This window comes from Muscardinus avellanarius, assembly GCF_963383645.1.
Source record: "Muscardinus avellanarius genome assembly, chromosome: 11".
Lineage (NCBI taxonomy): Eukaryota > Metazoa > Chordata > Mammalia > Rodentia > Gliridae > Muscardinus > Muscardinus avellanarius.
This window is the reverse complement of record NC_137797.1, coordinates 32,876,098-32,898,272: the sequence shown is the minus strand read 5'-3', so window position 1 is coordinate 32,898,272 and position 22,175 is coordinate 32,876,098. Positions and strand designations below refer to the sequence as shown.

General features: G+C 41.2%; 1 protein-coding gene across 1 annotated transcript in view; it reads right to left on the bottom strand.

The window, feature by feature from the left end:
* POC1B (POC1 centriolar protein B) overlaps nt 1-22,175 on the bottom strand; it is a gene marked incomplete at its 3' end in the record, with an annotated part of 92,448 nt that overhangs the window by 54,519 nt on the left and 15,754 nt on the right. Inside the window, exons 2-3 of the mRNA XM_080705780.1 lie at nt 19,715-19,886; nt 14,270-14,449 (exon numbers count right to left, since the gene is read on the bottom strand). Of these exons, the coding sequence (XP_080561906.1) occupies nt 14,270-14,449; nt 19,715-19,860 (326 nt within the window). The 5' untranslated portion in view covers nt 19,861-19,886. The remainder of the gene's footprint in view (nt 1-14,269; nt 14,450-19,714; nt 19,887-22,175) is intronic.

The window sequence follows — 22,175 nt, the reverse complement described above, 5'->3', positions numbered from 1 at the left end:
AATTTAGTGCCATCCAACCACCATCTAAAACTTCAGAGAAAATGTCACTGAGGTGGATGCTAGTCAGTGGTGACTAATGGATCAGCAGATAGGACCTGCCTGAAAGGCACTTGCAAAGTTAATTGAACTACTACTGATCCCTTAATATTTATGGGTACTCCTTCAAGAGAATGAGGAAATTCTTAAGGTTCATTCTAGAAAAACTAGTTCATATATCCTTGAGAGTAGGCCAGATTATGTAACAGAAGTTCCTTCTCCCCTCCCTCCCCCCTCCCTCCCCTCCTCCCTCTCTCCTCCTCCTCCTCCTCCCTCCTTCTTCTTCTCCTTCTTCTTCTCCTCCTCCTCCTCCTCCTCCTCCTTCTTCTTCTTCTTCTTCTTCTTCTTCTTCTTCTTCTTCTTCTTCTTCTTCTTCTTCTTCTTCTTCTTCTTCTTCTTCTTCTTCTTCTTCTTCTTCTTCTCTCTCTCTCTCTCTCCCTCCCTCCCTCTCCCTCTCCCTCTCTCTATTTTCTCTTTATTTAGGTGGTACTTGGAATGAATCTGGGGCATTCTACCTCTGAGCTATACCCTGAGCCCTTTTATTTAGTTTGAAACAGGGTCTTGCCAAGTTACCATGTGCTGGCCTCCCACCTGTAACCCTCGTATCTCAGCCTCCCAAGTACTAGGGTTACAGGTGTGTGCCACCACACCAGCTTAACATGAGTTCTTTAATTTGAAGTCTATGAAGCTCCTGAAATTGCCTATAAATTTCACTTACATGCATAGTAAGAGAGTGATTTTGTTCATTAGGGAGCTAAAGAGTACACGACCATAAAAAGTTCTAAAACGCATTCATAAGAAATCCAAGTTTTCCTTCTCTATTTTTTTTCCCTTTTGGTGTTGCTGAAGAATTGAACCCAGGGTCTCCCATCTGCCAGACTAGATCCCTATCCCTGAGCTACACTCCTAGATCTCTTTGGCTATTTCTTATCATCAAAATATATTTTCTAAATAACACATTCCCTTAGGGTTCTAAGACCAAATAAGATAGTTGCTGTTACATGTTCCCTAAGAAACAAATCTCAGGCATGAGGAAGTCTAAAGCCAGCAGCTCTTCAATGGAGGGGCAGCAGTCAGAGCAGTGAAGTGAGACTTTCTAATAACTACAGAATCCAGATTTCTAGGACTAGTTCTACAGCTGCCCTGCTATGTAACCTTGTGAAACCCAACCACACTGGCCCTATTTGTATAATGAGGGAGCTTGGATTGCATTCAGACCTAAAATTTTTACATACGCAATTAAAAAACATTGGCAGTCTCTGTGTTTGCTTTGATAGGAAATGGTGTTTACATACTGAAGGTGAAGTTCAAGGCAATAAACTAAATGTTTATGTTTTTTTTAAGTGCTGGTCAGCATTAGAAGAGAAACCATCTGTTAACTGCAGTAACAGAATTTATTCTTGCAACTATGAGAGACCAAATGCACATGAAAATGATTTTATAAAAAGATCAAGTGTGACAGGCAACGTGCTATTTAGTTGTTGGGTCAGGTACCACGTACAAGCCCAGATTTCCCCCTTGGATCTCCATCCATGGGTGGATCTCCATCCATGTCTAGGGGGCGCCCTCTCTCAGGTACCCCACAAACGCCTCTGAGTGTGTCCAAGGCTGCATGCCCCAACTACTTTTCCTCCAGCCTTCTCTCTCCCAGCAAATTATTTTTTTAGTCCAGAAACCTAGGAGTTTTGCTTGATTCCTCTTTTCCCTCCCTCTCCCCACATTTAAGTTCATTATCAGGTCCTGTCTCTTCCATCCACAATAAGCCCTACACTCTTCCATTCACCATAAGCAACAAAAGTGATCTTCAGTCATCAACTGGGTCATTTGTCTGCTTAACTCTTTGGTGGCTTTATATTTGCCTTGGGCAAAATCTGACACCCTTACCACCACTCAGAGGAGCTCCTGCAGGACCTGCCCCTGGCCTTGTCTTCTTCACCCTGATCCTGCTGGCTCTGCTCTCAGCTTCTTGTAGTCCTTGCTTTTGCCACGTGTAATTCCTCAGTGCCGACCCTGGTGCCTCAAATCCTGTCTTCTACTCTTTATCTTACTCAAAATATAAAAGGATCTTATGTATCATTCAAGTTCTCCGTTTCAACGGCACTTCCTCAAAAAAGGCCTCCCTCAATACCCCCTCCCGAGTAAATCAGCTCCCTGGGATGTGGTCTGACTGACAGTAGCTTATGTTCACACCTATATCACACTCACCACCAAGAGTTCTGTTTGCTTACAGTAAGTTCTAAGAAGAGAGAAACCACATCTATCTTCTTCACTGTTCTATCTCAATATAATGATGGCACTAACTAAATAGGTCCTCTGTATATACATTTAGGGAAATAAAAAATTTTGAAGGGAATCAAGACAAAATTTAATATTATATACAGCCAATGAATGTTGATTTTAAAATATTGTCAATGTATTGTACAACAATGTGAATCTACTTAATGCTATAGAATGGTATGAATAAAAATGGTAATGAAAGCAAATTTCATGTTACACAAATGGTCCTTGACTTATGATGGAGGAGTTTTCAACTGTACACTAGCAGGAAAGCCATATGAATTCAGTAGAAACAATATTTCAAGCCAGGTATGGTGGCACACGCTTGTAATCCCAGCATTCGGGCGGCTGAGACTGGAAGATTGTGGTTTGCGGTTTGCGGACAGCCTCAGCTACTAAGTGAGGCCTTTCGCAAATCAATGAGACCCTGTTTCAAAATTAAAAGATGGGTGTATTCATTTCGAGTCATCCCCCCACCATGCCATCTTGGCATGGGGCTGTATTTCTATTTCCTGTATTTCTATCTTTCTAATAAACTTCTTTAAATCTTAAAAAAAAAAAGACTAAAAAATAGGGCTGGGGTGTAGCTCAGAAGTACAATGCCCTGGGTTCCATCCCCAGTACCACACACACAAAAAAGGAAAGAAACAATACTTCAAATTTTTACCTCTTTGGGGTCTGATGTTATGAGGTCTAACAGTCTCTCGATGCTGGACAGCAGTGGGAGCTATAGCTCCTTGTCAGGCATGTGATCACCAGGGGGAAAAACAACTGACACGCTGCCGTTTACTGAGCTGCTAAGCTAGGATGGGTTATCTATAGTATACCACATTGTGGAACTAGGATAGGTTATCTACTGTATACTGTGTTGCTAGGCTAGGATGTTATCCTAGAGTACAGTGTTGTTAAGCTAGGCTATTCAATAGGTTAAGTATATTAGACATATTTTCGACTTAAGATTTTCATCCTGTGTTTGTTAGAATGTAACCCCATCATAAGTCTAGAAGTATTTGTATATATTTACTATCTCCCCAAGAAAACCTTTGTACTTGAAGATAACTTGCAATATTATGAACTGAAAATTAAAGATAATTTCCTCCATAAAATTAACATTGGAAGCTGGGCATGGTGGCGCACGTTTGTAATCCCTGATCTTGGGAAGCGAAGACAGGAGGATTGTGCAGGTTCAGAGCCAGCCGCGCTGGCTTAAGAGACCCTGTTTCCAAATAAAACTATAAAATTGGGTCTGGAGCCAGGTGTGGTGGCGCACACTTGTAATCCCCGCGCTTGGGAAGCTGAGACAGGAGGATCGCACAGATTTGAAGCCAGCCTCAGCTACTTAGTGAGGCTTGCAACAACTTAGTGAGACCCTGTTTCCAAATAATATATTAAAAAAAAGGTCTGGGAGTATAGCCCGGAGGTAGAAAGACTCTGGGTTCTACCCTCAGTACCACCAAATAAAATTGGGTCTGGGAGTATAGCCCAGAGGTAGAAGGGTTTCCAGGAACCCCAGTACCACCACTAATAATAATAATAATAATAATAATAATAATAATAATAATAACAACAACAACAACAACAACAACAACAACAACATTGGAAAAGATCTGTCACCCTTAATCTCTACTTATTTTTTTTTTTACTAAGAACAAAATAAAGAAACGCAGTATCTCCCACAACATATCATTTTTAAAAAAAATAAATAGGGTTATAATTTTTTTTTATATTGGGGGTGGAACCCAGGGGCTTTCTACCTCCAGGCTATACTCCCAGACCTATTTTATATTTTATTTGGAAACAGGGTCTCAGTAAGTTGCTGAGAGCCTCACTAAGTAGCTGAGGCTGGGTTCGAACCTGTGTGATCCTCCTGTCTCAGCCTCCCAAACGCTGGGATTACAAGCGTGCGCCACCACGCCCAGTTCAGGCATAGGTCTTTTACATTATAATCATGAGTTGTGAATTTTGCTTCCCCTATGTAAACATGTTTTCATGCCATAACCCGCACTATCCATATGTGTGTGTGTGTGTGTGTGTGTGTGTATGTATGTATATGAGTGATGTGTGCATGTATGCCTCCACCATCTTGTACCCCATTATGATATATGATTACAATGCACCAATTAAACAAAAAGAAAAAAATCATAGTGAAAGCAGTACTTTTAATACAAAAGGGTATTTACTTAGGATAAATTCCTGGTTGAGTAATGACTGCAACAAAAACTCCTGATATGTTTGTAAAACTGATTTCTAAAAAATATGTCTATGCTTTTAAGATATAAATGATTAGTTTTTTTCGTAGATGACCTATCTTAAAATATTTTTCTAAATTAAGATGCATAGTCTGAAACAATGATCAGTTGAGAACTTAGCTATTCAGGTCCTCTGGCACTAATGGGCACCATCTCTGGCCTTGGGAATGAGTCCCACTCCAGGAACAGACTCAGAGAAAGTGCTGGGCACAGAGCCCGACACTGGATCCTAATTCTATAACTCCATAGCATGCATTTAAAATTCACATGCTAAATGGAGAAACAATTGCTCTGCTGATCCTCTACATTCCTTTAAATGCACTGTCCATGTGTTGGGAGGATAGCAGTGTCACTTGGATAATTTTAAATGTTCAGTTGCTTAATTCATTTCTAATTTTGTAAGATGTATAGTATAAAATATTCAATTATATATTTTCAAAATAGAAATCCAGTGATCTTAACCACATATTAAATAGTCCACACAAGCCGGACGTGGTGGCGCACGCTTGTAATTCCCGCACTTGGGAGGCTGAGACAGGAGGATTGCGCAGGTTCGAAGCCAGCCTCAGCTACTTAGTGAGGCTCTCAGCAACTTAGTGAGAACCTGTTTCCAAATAAAAAATACAAAATAGGTCTGGTATTGTAGCCCAAAGGTAGAAAGCCTCTGGGTTCCATCCCCAGCACCAAGGGGAAAAAAAAATAGTCCACATATACTTTCCTACTAATTAGAAATGCCATTTTTTATCATTAAGTAATGCCTCAGACATACATGTCTCTGCTTCTGAGATTCCTGTGACCTACTTCCCTAATTCCGTAACATTACATCATATTTTAATTACTATAATTTTAAAGTATATTTTAAGAATTGATTGGAAAAGTGTCTCCTTTTTCTTGTAAATATTTTTCATGACTATTTTTACACATATATTGCATCCATGTGAATTTGAAATTGGTTTGCTAGATTCTTTTAACAAACTTCCAGTTCTGGCCATTGGTGGGGGCGGGGAGTAATGGTTATCAGAATTACTTCACAATCATACAAATGGGCAAAATACATGAAGCAATTGTTTGGGGGCACTGGACACGATCTAACATAAGGTTGTGAATCTTTTAAGATGAGTATAAAATTCTTTCCAAATTTCTCCCTGAAAGCACTTTCCAAATTATGGAAGAAGGAAGTAGAGCCAGAGGAAGCAATGGTCTCACTGGGCAGAAAAAAATCAGGGCTGCTAAAGGCCTGGAATTTTGAGGACAGGCTCTGAGCGAGAAACTCTGGAAAATAGATCCACCCCCCTCCCCCAATTCTTCCAGGATTATTCCTTGAGCTTTTGGTTAAATACAGTCACACACACACAGGATAATAAAGCTTAATGGGGAGAAACTACTAAGAAGCTGAGATGGACAGGGGTTACAGAGTACTGAGAGATGTCAAGTTTTTGCTGTTATTCTTGCTTTTTAAATGGTGTTGGTGATCGAACCCAGGGCCCCTACCATGCTAGGCAAGCACTCTGCACTGAGCTACACCTCATCAGCCCTGTGCACAAGTGCCAAACACTCCAGGTATTCAAGGCGAAACCCTAGGAAGGCCAATGACATCACAACCCACGAGTAAAGGCTACTCTAAACCTGCCCTACAAAAGTGAGATGACGCAAGCCTCAACAGAGTTCCTTTCTGTTGGTTCAGAACAAAACTCAATACTTTCTCTTTTTGGTAGAGGAAAGAGTATGCTGTAATTATACATCACAATGAGGTTCAAAGTCAGGCAAACATGCACTCAGGTCCTGGTGTGTTTCTCTTTAGGTCACATCCATTACCCACCCTTCTGTGTACACAGAGTGAGGCTGGTAGTGACACCTTCATACAAAGGCAGAGCATCATCTGAACTGTTGCTTTTACCAGTTCCCCCTTTCCCCTCCCCACCTCCTTCTCCCACCCCCTTCCATTATTCTACTAGTCATCCTTCTCAATTACCTAAAGACCATTTTGTTTCTGATTTTCTCTTTAGCCTCCACATATGAGAGGGACATCCCACCTTTGACTTTCTGAGACTGACTAATCTCAGCATAATATTAACTTCCTTCCATTTTCCTGCAAATGACATAACTTTGTTTTTATCTGTAGCTGACTAAAATTCCATTGTGTATATATACCACATTTTTTTTAATCCATTCATCTGTTGAAGGACACCTAGATTAGTTCCATTGGTTTGGCTATTTTGAATTGTGTTGTTATAAGATGGATACAGATATGCATGTATCATTCTAGCATTCTTTTTCTTTTCTTCTGTGGTACTGGGGATGGAACCCAGGGGTATTCTACCGTCGAGCTATACCCCCAGCCTTATTTTTATTCTTTCTTTTTGAGACAGGGTCACTAAGTAGCTGAGGCTGTCCACACACGATCCTCCTGTCTCAGCCTCCTGAATGCTGGGATTACAAGTGTACACCATCACACCCAGCTATAATTTTAATTCTTTTGAAAAAATACTGAGGACTGGTATAGCTGGGTCATATGGTGGTTCTAGTTCTAGTCTTTTGAGGAACTCCCATACTAATATCCATAGTGGCTGTACTAATTTATAGTCTCACCAATAACGTATAAGTGTTCCTATTTCCCTACATCCCTGCCAGCATTTATTATTTGTCTTTTCGATGATTGCCACTCTAACTGGAGTTGGATAAAATCTCAGTGTTGTTTTGATTTGCATTTCTCTGACTGCTAATTTTTCATATATTTAATGGACCCATATTTCTTCCAATTCAATTCAATTGCCCATTTTTATAGGGTTTTTTTCCCAGTGTTAAGTTTTTAAAGTTCTTTATATATTCCAGACATTAGCCCTTTCTCAGAGGAGTTGCTGGTAAAGTTTTCTCCTGTTCTGTAGACTCTCTCTTCAGATTCTTGATGGTTTCCTTTGATGTGCAGAAGCTTTTCAATTTAATGCCATCCCACTTATTGGTTCCCAGTTTTATTTCTAGAGATTGTTTGTGTTACTGAGAAAGTTTATACTAGTACCTATATGCTAGAGAGTTGGTCCTATGTCCTCTTCTAGTAAGTGTAAATTTTCTGATCTAAATTTTAGGTCTTTGATTTGTCTACAGCTTACCTTGTGCAGGGTGAGAGACTAGAGTCAAAGGCCATTCTTCTACATGTGGACACTCACTTCTCCCAGTACCACAGTTGAAAAGTCTGTCTTCTCTCCAGCATATGTTTTTGACTTCTTTGTTGAAAATCAGCTGGCTATCAGTGTGGGGGATTTGTTTCTGTATTTTCTATTCTAGTCCACTGAAAACTCATTATTCTTTAGGTAACTGATAGCAGAATCTATAACTTCTGAACATTCTGTAATGTTTGGACATACAATAAAAAACTCACAGCATATATGAAGAAAAAAATGCCATCTGGAAATTACATAGATGTTGAAATTAGCAGACAGGACTACGAAACAAATATTACAAAAATGTACAAGAATTTAAATAAAAAGATGGGCATCATAAGTGAACTAATGGGAATCTTACTAGAGAAATGAGTGGGTAAGACTAACAGCAGATTGGGCACTGCAAAAGAAAGGACTGGTGAGCTTGAGAAGCAAGAGAAACTAAGCACAGAGAGAGGGAAAACGTTTGAAAAGGTGAACATAATCCCAATTAACTATGGGATAATATCAAGTAGCCAAAATTTCATCTAGACTCCCAAAAGGAGATGAGAAATTAAGGAAGAAAATAAAACATCCTTCAAAATATGATGCAGAGTAACAAGCCACAGACCTAAATAGTCCACTGAACAAGAAAAACATTTAAACTATTTCTAGGTTCATCATGGTCAACTTTTTAAAAACAAGAGATCTTAGAGCAGCAGAGAAAAAAAGATGCGTGTAGGAAAATAACAGTAAAAATGACTGCTAACTTCACAAAAATAGGAGTGCAAGCTAGAGGAAGATGGAATGATGTCTTAGTCATTTGGGCCTCTATAACAAAAATTCCATACAGCCGGTGCCTTATGAACAATGGAAATGTCTTTCTCACAGTCCAAAAGCCAGAAGGCCAAGCTCAAGGCGCTGGCAGATTTGTTGTCTGGTGAAGGTCTGCTTCCTGGTTCAGAGGCGGCACCTCCTCCCCGTGTTCTTACATGGTGGAAGACACAGGGTCTCCCTGAACCTCTCTTATAAGGACATGAATCTCATTCACGAGGGTCCTGCCCTCAAGACCTAACACATCCCAATACCATCACCTTGAGGATCAATACTTCAAAATATGAATTTGGGGAGAATGTCACAAACATTCAGATTGTGACAGCATTTTAGGTATCAATTTGAATAGATTAAGGGATACCTAGAAATCTGGAAAAGTATTTTGAGTGTGCCTATGAGAGCATTTCCAGAGGAAGTTGGTATATGAATTTGGGTAGACTAGGTAGAGAAGACCCACCCTCAATGTGGCAGACAGTATCGAACCCAGACAGAACAAGTACAGAATGAAAACTGATTTCTCCCCCTGAAAGCAAGGCACACTCATTTTGTGCTTGGACATCATAAATCCAGAGAGCATTCAGATTTTAGACTTATAACAGTAGCCCTCTTCTCAGGTTCTTGAGATTTCAGTTTTAAATCTAAATTTATACCATTGGCGTCCCTGGTTCTGAGGTCTTTGGACTTGGACTGAGCCACAGAATCAGTATCACAGGGTCTCCAGCTCACAGATGGTCTGTCATGAGACTTTAGAGCTAGCATAATTGTATGAGTCAATTCCCTAATGCATCTCTTCTCACATGCGTATCCATATCCTACCAGCTCTGTCTCAGTGGAGAACGCTAATAATACATACACCACAGAAAATGACTTTTTTCCCCCCAGTATTGGAGATTGAACCCAGGGACATTGTACCTCCGAGCTACACCCCTGGCCCTATTTTTTACTCTTTTTTATTTTTGAAACAGGGTCTCACTGAATTGTGAAGGGTCTCGCTAAGTAACTGAGGCTGTGTGTGAACTATGACCCTCCAGTCTCAGCCTCCCAAATGCTGGGATTATAAGCGTGTGCCACCACACACAGCTGTAAATGACATTTTCAAAGCACTAAAACAAAAATCACCCAACAACCTAGAATTTTATATCTTATAAAAATATTATTTATAAAAGCTAAACAAAAAATTGAAAGACAATATCACCAGGAGACTGGCACTATAAGAAATGATAAAGTTTTCAAGCTAAATAAATTACATCAAATGAAAACTTGGATCTACACGAATGAATAAAGAGTGTTAGAGTTGGTAAATATGGGAGGAAATATAAAAGATACTTTTGTGTTTTAAGAGAAGACTGATTGCTTAATGTATTATGGGATTATATGTATAAGCAAAATGAAGAAGTCGGTAAGTGAAGATCTATTTTTGTAAGTTTGAACATGATATATAAAATGTCATAAAATTGCCTCAAGAGTAGGCTGTGATAAGGTAAGAATGAATACTATAACCTCTAGAGGTTACCATTGAGCACAAAAATAAGACAAAGAGTAAAGCTAAAAAGTCAGTAGAGGAGATAAAATTGAATACTGAGAAAAATTCAATCCAAAGAAAAGGAGAAAAAAGAAACAACAAATGGGACAAACAGAAAACAGTAGGATGGTAGACTTCAATCCAATCACAGGACTAGTTACATACATTTAAATGGACTATGAACTCCAATGCATCGGTTACAGATAGAGATTAGACACCCAACTACTTAGAAGTAAAATTACTCGCTGAAAGTCAAATACACAAATGCATTCAAGAGGTAATAGTAACCACCTGTAGCAGCAAACCCAAAACTCTATGCAAATGTGTAAAATGACTTTTGAACACTATCTATAGGAACTGTAACTTAAACCCTAGGAGAAAGAACTGGAGTATGAGGGCAACTAATAGTCACACTAATTGACACCTCCCATTCATCAACTTTAATCTGCACAATGACGTCAGGAGGGAAGAACCTTCAGCATACCCTTTTTATAAAGGAGCAGACGGAGGCCAGACAAGTCCTATGTCCAGGATCACGTGCTAGTGAGCACTTAACTATGCCCAAAGAAGAAAGACCTACTATTCCAACAAGACTCCCTCCCACTGGTGGGAGATGCTATGTACCCGCTGGCCAGCCTGAGCTGTACGTACACTGCGGTGAAGGAGGTGGAGCCATCTCAGCCTAAAACATACCGAGGGTACGTGGGGGGAGGGGGGAAGCTGGCTTCTCAGGGAAAACTGTATTTTCCACTACTAGGAAATAGGAATAAAGGCCACTCAGAGGGAAGCTCAGAGTTCCACCGCAGCTTTCTTCTCTCCATCTGACAAGAAGGAACAAGAGTTTCAATGGCTTTTTCCTGATTCCAGAATTTCTTCCTAATTAATGGTGTCTGAATAAAGGAAAGGCAGTCTGAATGAACTGCTCAGTCCCAAACACTGTGAATCTGTGTCGTTCAACATCTCATTGATCCAAGGAGGGAAGACTTATTACCCCTACGTCCACAGGGGCCCACAGCAGGGAACCAACTTGCCCATGGGCAGCAAGGTGGTGTGAGTAAGCATGTGAATATCAGACCATCTTGTCCCTCTCCACTTCCTGCATTCTGACCACAGCTTAATAATTAACATTACTGAGCACACTAGATTCCCTCCCACCTCTACCTTCTTTCCACCTGACAAAGAGTGTGGTTTCCTCTCCTCCTTCCCCTCCTTCAGGTCTGGGTTTGGAATGTCTTTTTTTTTTTAACTTTTCTCACACAAATCGAATTTAATGCCTCACTCACACACTCCCTCATCATCTTAAGGATCATTTTTCTTCCATTAGACTATAAGCTCTTTGAGGCCAAGACTGTCTTACATCTACAAACTGAAGCAATGCTGACTAAAGGAATATTTTCACAAGTTTTTGCTTTATACTAGTATTACCTTTTTTTTCTTCCATTTATAATTGTTTATAAATGATGCAATACAAGAGCAATGAATAAAATACACCTTATAGTATTTACTTCCAATAAAAACTTTCTCTTTACATGAACTTGATAGTATCCCTTTTTGTTATAGAAAATGAAAACCATCCCCCTTTATTCCATTAACAGTTTAGAGGCAGGAAACTCGGGCTAAACAGCATGCCAAATCTGTGCTAAGGGCACACGGCTCTGGACAGAAACCATCTCCCCACCCCTTCCAATGACTGATGTATATGTAGGCCTGACAGTTCTCTTAAACCAGCTCTATTCATTCTGGAAAGACACAGAAACACATGGGACACACCTGACAAATAACAGCTATTGTTATTAGTCAATGTGTAAATGAAACATTCCGTTTGCTTACTTGAATTGGTATCCAATTTTTTTCTTACTACTGGGCTCACTGATGAGCAATGTTTCCTTTGCCTGAGCTCTTTCACAAGGGGAGCTAAATAATGCTTCTCCTTAGTACTCCTCTTTTCCCAACATTGTTTTAGATATAGATGCAAATGACTTGACCAGCCTTTTAAGACCATCACACAAGTCACCTCCTTAGGTAGGAAGTAGTTATCAATTCAAGTTGCATAGTATTTTTAAGAACTCAGTAAGATGTGATGACAACAATGGCTAAGGTTTATGCAGTGATCTCTATGTAGGAGGCACTATTCTAGGTGCAATCTATTTGCTCATTTAAATATCATAAGAATCTATGTGACAGGTTGCTAATATCATCTTAATTTCGCAGGTAAGAAAACGGAGACATCGCTGGGCGTGGTGGCGCACGCTTGTAATCCCTGCGCTTGGGAGGCAGAGACAGGAGGATCGCGCAGGTTCGAAGCCAGCCACGCACGCTGGCTTAGGAGACCCTGTTTCCAAATAAAAAAATGTAAAAATTGGTCTGGGAGTGTAGCCTGGAGGTAGAAGGGCTTCCAGGAACCCCAGTACCACCAAATAAAAAAAAAAAAAAAAAAAAAAAGAAAATGGAGACATTGAGAAGTTAGGGAACTGCCCCAAAGGGTGTGCAGTTGATAAGTGGCAGGGCTGGGATTTCAACCTATATGTTTACCACATTCTTAACCACATGAAATAATGCTAAGATGGCCAGAGCCAAAATGTCTGAGATCTTCAGAATAAAAAAAAGCTAATGGCTTAAACTATGACTTTCTGCTATCTTAGGCTATTACCGTAGACATAATCAACACTTCCTGGCCAATAATGTCCCACTGAGATCATAACAACTGTAACGAGAAAGGGCTGCAAGGCAGGACAGACAGGGCTGGGCTCAACTCCCGCTGTACCACATCCCAGGGGACAGCTGGCACGCTATTTCATACAGCAGGCACAAGTGGAGGGCACAGGGTCCACCATGCCTGCGCCATGCCCCTTCTGTGAGGACTGTCCTTCATCACTTACCCAGCAGATGGTGGGTGTCCCCTGTGCTCCTGCCAGGGTAACCATCTCAGCCAGGCAGCTATCTGAACAAAGGCAACCTTGGCATCTCAGTGTCAGGTGAAGAAATGGGCACAGGACCCTTGCTGGGCCTAGGTCAGCCCTGACACTTTTCTACCAGGAGCAAAGAGGGAGGCGCTTCTCTCCAGCCACCACGCTGCCAGGATGTAAGCCTGTGCTGGCGATGGCCTCAGCACTGCTGTTTGACAGCATGGGAATCCCTAATTCTAATGTCCACCTTCCCCTCCGGGGACAATGAGCATACCAGCCAATTAACTATCTTAGGGGGAGAAAATGAATTTATCTGAGTTCCTGACATTTTTAGCTAGACATGTCCTAACTTTAATTCTCTGAAATTCATTTTTCTCACCTGCAAAATCAGGGAAATTATTAAAGAGCCTTTCCTTCTCGGGTAATTCTGATGGAAAAATATGATAGGCACTGGAAGTACTCTGGCAGTGTATTTTATGATTGGGAAGGGAGCTTTGGCTGTTAGTTGACAGGGAGTAATAACGCCTACAGTAGCATCCATCTACCCACAGACTACTGCCAAAGGTTCCGGAGTCCTTCACTCTCCATCACATCCAGCAAGATAACAAGTACTACAGGCTCTGACTGCACACTCTACCTAGGGTCCCTACTTCTTATACTCTCCGCTGCCCTGCCTTGCTCCACGTGGGACCTGTGCTGCAGTAGTCTCCTAACTGCATTTCCCTGCTTCTGGCCTGACTCCGGCAGTGTGTTCCCCACACAGCAGCCAGGCTGATCCCATCACATGGAAACCTAAGTCAGAGGGAGGAGCAAGTTGTGCATCTCCTGTCCCTGGAGCACATGCTAGTGCTGTCTTGACCTGCCTCAGTCCCCCTTGGGCCTCCCCTACTCCACTCCACGGTCCAGGCACACAGCTACCAGGCTCTTACCCTCTTTCACAAATGTCTTCAAGCCTCCCTCCCTCCTCTCCATTAGGTCTCTGCACAAAGCACCTCCCCTCTCTGTGCCACAGCCCCTGAATACCCTGTTTCAAATTACACCCCTCCTCCATCCCAGCACTGTCTTCTACCATAATATGGAGCACCATCTGACCTACAGAATCTATTAACTGTCTGTCTAGGATGGAAGCTCCAGAAAAGCAGGGGGTTTTGGCTGCTGTGTTCACTACGGGTGCAGTACTTAGCAGGCACACAGTAAATGCCTGCTGATGAGTGAAGGAGGCTGGGAGCTGCTGGGGAATGGGGGCAACATGGGTGGCAGGACAAGTAAAAAGGAGCAGCAGTCTCACTATGGAACCTTTGCACTTACTTGGCACAGCGTACCCAGTGTGTGTGTCGGTACAAGGAATACAAGAAGCGCTGGCGGAACATGTTCCATATTTTGATGGATTTGTCTTCAGAAGCTGTAACTAGAAGCTGGCCATCGGCTGAGAAGTCCACACTTCGAACTGGAGCTGTATGAGCTTTAAATTCTGAGGATTTCCCTCTCCTGAAAAAAAAATGTTTGATATAATAATAACATCAATTTATTGTAATCAGTAATCAGCATATAGACTCGGAGACATACAAAGTGGTTTAACTCTTGTAAAACTCAACACAAGTTTGAGAAGACTGCGCTATACCGTCTCTTCTTCAGTACCGTCTCCTTCTGGTTCCTTTCTGATGCCTAACACGACAAACCCCGGCTGTCCCACACTCAGAATGCATTTGCTGCTTTCCCCTTAGTTGGAAGCTAGAAAAAATATTTGGAATAAACCTCTACAATGAGTTTTAAGTTCTTCTTATATCTTTAAAAATAAAAACCAATAGTTTTAAGAAGCTGCAACCTAGAAAAAGCTATTGATTGATTAAATCAATAGCTGCAAAGCAGTATTTTAGAACTGGGTCACAAACTACCAAACTAGTGCATGTATAACTGTATTCATAGCTATACAATTCACCACTTCCAAATTATGGAACCAAGATGTCCATCAGTAGATGAATAGATTACAAGACTATGGGATATGTATACACTGAAATTTTACTCAGCCATAAAGAAAAACACAATTATGTCATTTACAGGGAAATGGATGGAACTGGAGGACACTATGCAAAGTGAGATTAGTCAGTCACAAAAAAATAAGAAATTAGATGCTTTCCCTAATATGCGAAAGCTAGGGAGAAAATGGGTTGTAGGAGGAACTCTAGACATAGAAGATTTTATAGATGAGCAAATAAGGAGACCTACCTGAGGGGGTGGAAGGGGGAAGAAAGAAATTCTCTAATGCACATGACGTACATTAACAAACATATCAATGTCAATCACCATGCCACACATGAGAAGGAGGGAGGGGAGGGAATGGGGTGGGAATTGGGTAAGGGCTAAACTGGGTGATATGTGCATGCATGTCTCCACCATCTTGTATCCCATTAAGATGTATAACTATAATGCACCAATAAAAATTGAAAAAAATAAGTAAAATAAAACTGGGTCACATGGAAGTCCTTGGTGTTGGTGTCTAGGGACAGGAAGCGGAGACACCCTCTATGTCATCTGCCTTTATTCAGCATGTTCCTTAGGCAAGCCCGCCTCTCCCTTCCATGCAACTTCCATCCACTTGTAACAAAAATGGAGACACTGGCGTGTCCCTAAGGCCTTGCTCCTCTTATAGCTCCAAGCTTGCACTCACAGGCAAAGCAAAGAATAAATGATAAATGACATACTCCAACACTCTGAAATTCCAGGTACTTTGTGTGTGTGTGTGTGTGTGTGTGTGTGTGTGTGTGTGTGTGTGGTGCTGGGGCTGGAACTCAGGGCATTCTACCCCCAAGCTTCACCCCCAACTCTACTTTTTACTCTTTATCTTGAAACAGGGTCTCACTGAGTTGCAAATGGCCTCACTAAGTAGCAGAGGCTGTCCAAGAGCCGTGATTGTCCTGTCTTTCTTTTGAGAAGCAGAAAAAACTGTCAAAATAGAAGCAGACTAAGTAGTATAGGAGTTAGGAAATGATATTCGGAACAAACTACTTTGTACCAATGTTCCTAAGTTCATGAGGTACCTTCCCCTCACACCATATCCAGGATGTAGATCAATTTTTTTCCATTTAGAAATTCATATTTCTAATGATAATAACTTATGGGGAAATTTATCCTAACTACTTGAAAAAGACCTGGTTACATATTTAGTCAGACCAATACATCTGTCTTAGGTTTTCAAATGTTCACTTGCACCTCATCCTGTATTTGCTAACTTAGTTGTGTCTCTAAGCCACAAGCCTGGAAATCGCACTCAACTCCTCCCCCTTCCCTTCTCCCATATTCAGTAAGTCAGCAAAACCTATTGCTGCCACCTCCTAAGTATCCTCTGAACACCCCCCTTCTTTCCATCCTAGCTCTGCAGACATCCTCAACATCCTTCACCTAGATTATTGGAAAGCCTCTTAACTGGTCTCCGTGCTCTAATCTCCAGTTACCTATATACTGTGTGTATTACCTTGCTAACAGTGTAATTCCAAGCATATAAATCCAAGTGTAAACACGGCACTGGCTCTCTGCAACATAGAGTGCACCGCCAGCTCTGAGGCAAGGCGCCCTCACCACACTGGACTTTGTACTCATAGAAGTCATAGCACTTCATACACACCACTGCCTCTGCATGTGGGCCTCCTGGAGCTACACTACCTCCCCATCCCGAGTCCCCTGGCCAGGCCACATAGACTCAGCCACTCTAGGGAGTAGAGAGCCACAAGAGAGCCTGCCGCAGCAACTGTATTTACTCCATTATATAGTGACTTATTATTATTATTATTATTATTATTATTATTATTATTATTTTTACAAAGAGACCTGCTCAGCAGTAAGTTTTCTGAAGACAGGAATGATGACTTATTCATCCCTGTAAGACTAGCACCTAGCCTAGTGTCAGACATATCAAAAGAGTGCACTGGGTTTTGGTGAATTCCAGTGGCAAGAATCGACACTTAAAGGTTCTCAGATCTAACCTGGCTTGCTCCTGCAGTAGCTTGTAGAAGGCAAAGACAACTTAATCATTAAGCTCCATTGCTGACATACAGTAACTCACCAAAGCTGGGCATGGGGGTGCACGCTTGTAATCCCAGCATTTGGGAGGCTGAGACTGGAAGATCGAGTGAGGTTTGTGGACAGCCTCAGCTACTTAGTGAGGCCCTTTGCAACTCAGTGAGACCCTGTTTTAAAAATAAAAGAACTAAAAATAGGGCTCTCAGCAACATAAAGTGTTGGGTATAGCTCAGAGGTAGAATGCCCCTGGGTTCCATCCCCAGTACCTCAAACAAATAAACAAACAAATAAACCTCATCTAGACAACTGAAATTAGTATAAAACAAAAACTAGGAGAGAGCATGCCGGGACAGTTCAGCGAGGTATCAAGGGTAATTTCTATGAGTACCAAGGAGAAATACAGTTGGCCCGAGTTCAAGCATAAATCCTAGAGAAAACAAAGACAAGACTGGAAATCTGCAACGGCCAGGAAGTCATGCGGCAGCCAGTCGGTGCCATCAAATTTGCCGATTTTGTTCCCCTCCACCCAGCAGTCTGCTGCTTCCTTTCTTTCTAGGCCCGGCTCTCAACTGCAGGCTGGCCTAACCACCGGCCCTGTCTCAGCAGGAAGCATACAAGCAGCCAAGATGGGACTGCATTGTGCTTGCTGTATATGTAACTGGCTCATCCTCCCCTTGAACCCGGGCTGGTGCTGTGACTTGCTCTGACCAGCAGAATGTGGCAGAAGTGACACTGTGCAAGTTCCAGGCCCAGTTCCAGCTGTCACTCCACAAGAGAGCCCAGATTATGCCGCTGGAGGGAGGGCACAGGGAGAACCGAGGCACCCAGTCAACAGCAGCACCAAGGCCCAGCCCCATCATGTAACGGCCCAGCTGCCAGCCCAGCGAGGCAGTGAGCAGTCTTGGCCCACACCAGTGTGCAGGAGCACCGCCCAGATGGCCCACAGTACCATGAGAAAGGATAGTGTTTGCGTTATTCTACAGTGTTTCAGGGACTACTAGGCAGATGTAGAGAACTGATCACTGATATACCAGCATCCCACAGCCATGACCCATGCTGCCCTCATCCACCCATGACATGATTTAGAAAGAGAAACTGGACGCCGGGCGTGGTGGCGCACGCTTGTAATACCCGCGCTTAGGAGGCGGAGACAGGAGGATCGCGCTGGTTCGAAGCCAGTCTTGTTGGCTTAAGAGACGTGTTTCCAAATTTAAAAAAAGCTATAAAAAATAGGTCTGGGAGTGTAGCCTCGAGGTAGAAGGGCTTCCTGGAACCCCAGTACCACCAAAAAAAAAAAAAAAGAAAGAAAGAAAGAGAGAGAGAGAGAGAAACTGGAGACATTTACACAAACATAATTTCTCTTTTTAGGTTATAGATACTAAAAGCCAATGAACTGATGTATTTTTAGCTTATTCACCTTACAGAGTCTGTTTACTTAGATGTCCTTCAATCAGTAATGGGTGACTGAGGCTACGCTGTACTGAAGATTAAAGAAAAGAAAAAAAAACAGGGCTGGGGATATAGCTCAGTGGTAGAGCACTTGCCTAGCATGTGCAACGTCTTGAGTCTGATCCCAAACAGCAAAAACTAAACAAACAAACAAAATAATTGCAATAATAAAACTTGTCCTAAATTCCCAAAGGTTAAGGATTCTGGAATATGCTTCTCCTCTTGGACTGCAAGTCAGTCTCTTCTCCCTTTTACAGGGCCAGCCACACCACCATTATAGCACAGCACTTCGGTATCTTCTACTACCATCAGCACGGAACTTCCTGTGGATGGTGGCAGGAAAAAGTACAGTGGACAGGGGAATGCCCCGTGAGCTCTCTTCCACTGGGAGAGCCTGGGCCTATTCAGGCACAGGCTACAAATCAACTCTTGCTACAACATTCAAGGAACATACTCAAATTCCTATCATGTGAAGGGAAATAATATGATACATGAGATTTGTTCTAAAAAATACCCCAGAAAAGAAGGGAGGTAGATTAAACGAGATCTGTAGAATACTGATAACGTCTGGAACTGGCTGATAAATACAATGGCGAAGTCCTGATATTCATTTTTCATATACATTTGAAAATTAATATACTCAAAAGTATGAAAACTTTAAAAAGAAACCATAGTTCCACAACTGTCTAAAGTAGATGTGTTATCAGCTATGATTTAAAAGTCTCTCCTATAAAGAGATACTTTGTATGACAGGATGTGACCATACTGAACACAATTATTTACAGTCTACACTTTGGTCAGAAGTTTTCTTTAACAAGAAAATTCTGGCCCTAAAATGAATGATACTAACTGAAGAATAGTTCTGGCACAAGGGTTTCCAATAGGGACCCAAGGGCCCTGAAGTACCTGTGAATGAGTGTTAGGGTTTAGGGTGTTAGTAACTTTTTATACACTGATGTATATCTTTCTGGGGAGATAATCTAAAGCTTACATCAGATTTGTAAAGAGATTGCTAACTACCACCACCGCCCAAACACTTGAGACATATTGTGCCTATTTTCATATTAGAGCAATTTTCAAAAAGGAGACAGTTATGAGTTCAAGATGAGGAAAAGTTTTCTGAAATAGTTTGCCATTACAAGGGCGGGACACCCTTGTATGTGACCCAGATGAAGTACAGGAAATTGGGAGTTCAGGCATTCCCAAGCAGGACATTAGCAGCAGCCAGGTTCCAGCATTCCTTCACATTTCCAAATCCAAAATATTTCAAGTGTTGATTTCTCTTACTTATCAGGAATCCAGAGTCTAACAGTTCTGTCTCGTGAGGCAGATGCCAATAAGTTTCCATGTGGAGAAAACTGCACGCTGGTTACCACATCCTTGTGACCCACATATCTGAAAGCTCTAGCTTGTGGCTTCAAATTCCATAGCATGAGAAAGGTATCCCAAGAAGCAGTAGCTATCAAAAAATAGAAGAACAAAACAATTGTTTGTTAAAATGCAATCATAAGCATGTCTTAATACACTGGGAGGTCTAATTGACAGGATGTGACCTGACAGGTCTAATTCTTGCAAAATAAAATTCACATTTTATTATATATATGCATTTTGTCTCAGAATGTCCCTAATAATGGGAATCAGATCAATGAGAAACACTAAGTCTAGACTCTAGAATGTTTGGAAACAAAGAAACTTTGTAAACTTGAAATACAACTAATATCACTACTGGAAGAGCAGTAGGGCCTGACTTTACAAAACTACTGAAGCCTTCTATGTTCTTTAGCCAATACGAAGAATTCATCTGGACTTGGCTAGGCATTATTTCCATGCACAACAGTTACAGTGAGTGTATAAATTTTAAGGTACAATGCTACTTAGCACCCCCTTTTTAAAAATTACAAAGAGTTGATGTTCCATCACAGCACATACAAATTATAAAATATTTACACCAGGGTCTAAATTATCCAGGACTAAGGTAGATAAAGCGGTGCAAACAATGACTTGTGCACAGGTGCAATAGTAGACCCCTACTGAGTTCTAGGTGTTAGGCCGCAAACAAGATCTACAATTGCAAAGAAGACACAATCCTTTCTCTCAAAGAATCATGGTAGAGTAGAAGAGATGTCACTAATATAGACACAGAGAGGATTTTTATTATTACTCACTTTTTAATGTTAGTTGAGGTGATAAGGTGGTCCTGAGGAAAGGGCATCTGAGCAGAGGGCTGAGTAAAGAGAAGTGACTCAGGCTGGGAGAGGGCAGGAGCCTGAGACAGCAATGCACCTGGAAGCCTGAGGAACACAAGGAGGCCAGTGTGCCTCAGTGGACGGAGGGAGGAGAGGAGAAGGGGAGGAAGTCTGGAGGGAGCAGAGAGTAGGCAGGGAGCTATGGTGAGAAGTGCATATTTGTTCTATATGCAATGGGAAGCCACTGAAGATTCTGAAGAAAATCTCATGATCTGGTTTGAAAAAAAAAAGTCCTTCTGACAATGAGGAAGAGATGGTCTTCTCAAAAAATTGTGTTTGGCCAACTGGATATTCATAAAGAAAAAAATGGATCTTGATGCCTACATTTTATGTTATATACAAAAGATAATTATAGGTGGATTATATATCAAAATGTGGTAGGTAAAACAATAAACATTTGGAGGAGAACAAAATATCTTCATGATTCAGAGTAGGCAAAGACTGCTTAAGGACACAAAAATTACTAATCATAAAAGAAGAGAATGATAATTTGTACTGCACTATAATTAAAAAATTGTGTTCATTAAAAGATACTGCTAACCAAGTGAAAAAAGCCAGAGTGGGAAAATATATTTATAATACATACACTCAACACATAATGAAGTGTGCTTAGACAGAAACTATGAATATCCTATAATTTAATAATAAAAAGTACTCAGCCCAACAAGAAAATAGGCAATTGGCTTACACTAGGCACCTCATAAAAGAAGATACCCAATGGACAATTAACATACAAAAAGGTGCTCAATTCCACTAGTCATCAAGAAAATGTAAATTAAAATTACAATGAAGGCTGGGTGTGGTGGCACACACTTGGAATCCCAGCAATTGGGAGGTTAAGACAGGAGGACAGTGGTTCAAAGACACCATCAGCTACTACTTAGTGAGATCCTTTGCAACTCAGTGAGATCCTGTTTCAAAATAAAGAATAAAAAATAGGGCTGGGAGTGTAGCTCGGAGGTAGAATGCCCCTAGGTTCCATCCCCAGGCTAATAAACAATTACAATATAGTATAATTACAAGCTCATCAGAATGGTTACAATAAAAAAGATTAAATTAAATGCAAATCTTGGTGATACGGAATGACTAGGACTCTCATATAACAGTGTGGTTGTAACTCCTTTAGGAATCAGTTTTGAAATATCTTTGAAGCTAAATATGCATTTTATCATTTGACTCCACACTTAAAACTCCTAGATACAGACAAAACAAAAATTCATATGTATGTTTAGCAAAAAGCATGTACAATAATATTTGTGACAATACTATCCAAAATAGAACAAAACTAGAAAGCCAACTATTTAGCAAAATAAAATGGATACATTCATGCTGTATACCTCCTGTATAATTTTCATTGTGTGATTGTGTGCGTGTGTGCGTGTGTGTGTGTGTGTTTGTGTGTTACTGGAGATTGAATCCATAGGCATTCTACCTCTGAGCTATACCCTCAAACCTAATTTTTTAAACAGGGTCTGATTAAGTTGCAGAGGGCCTCACAAGGT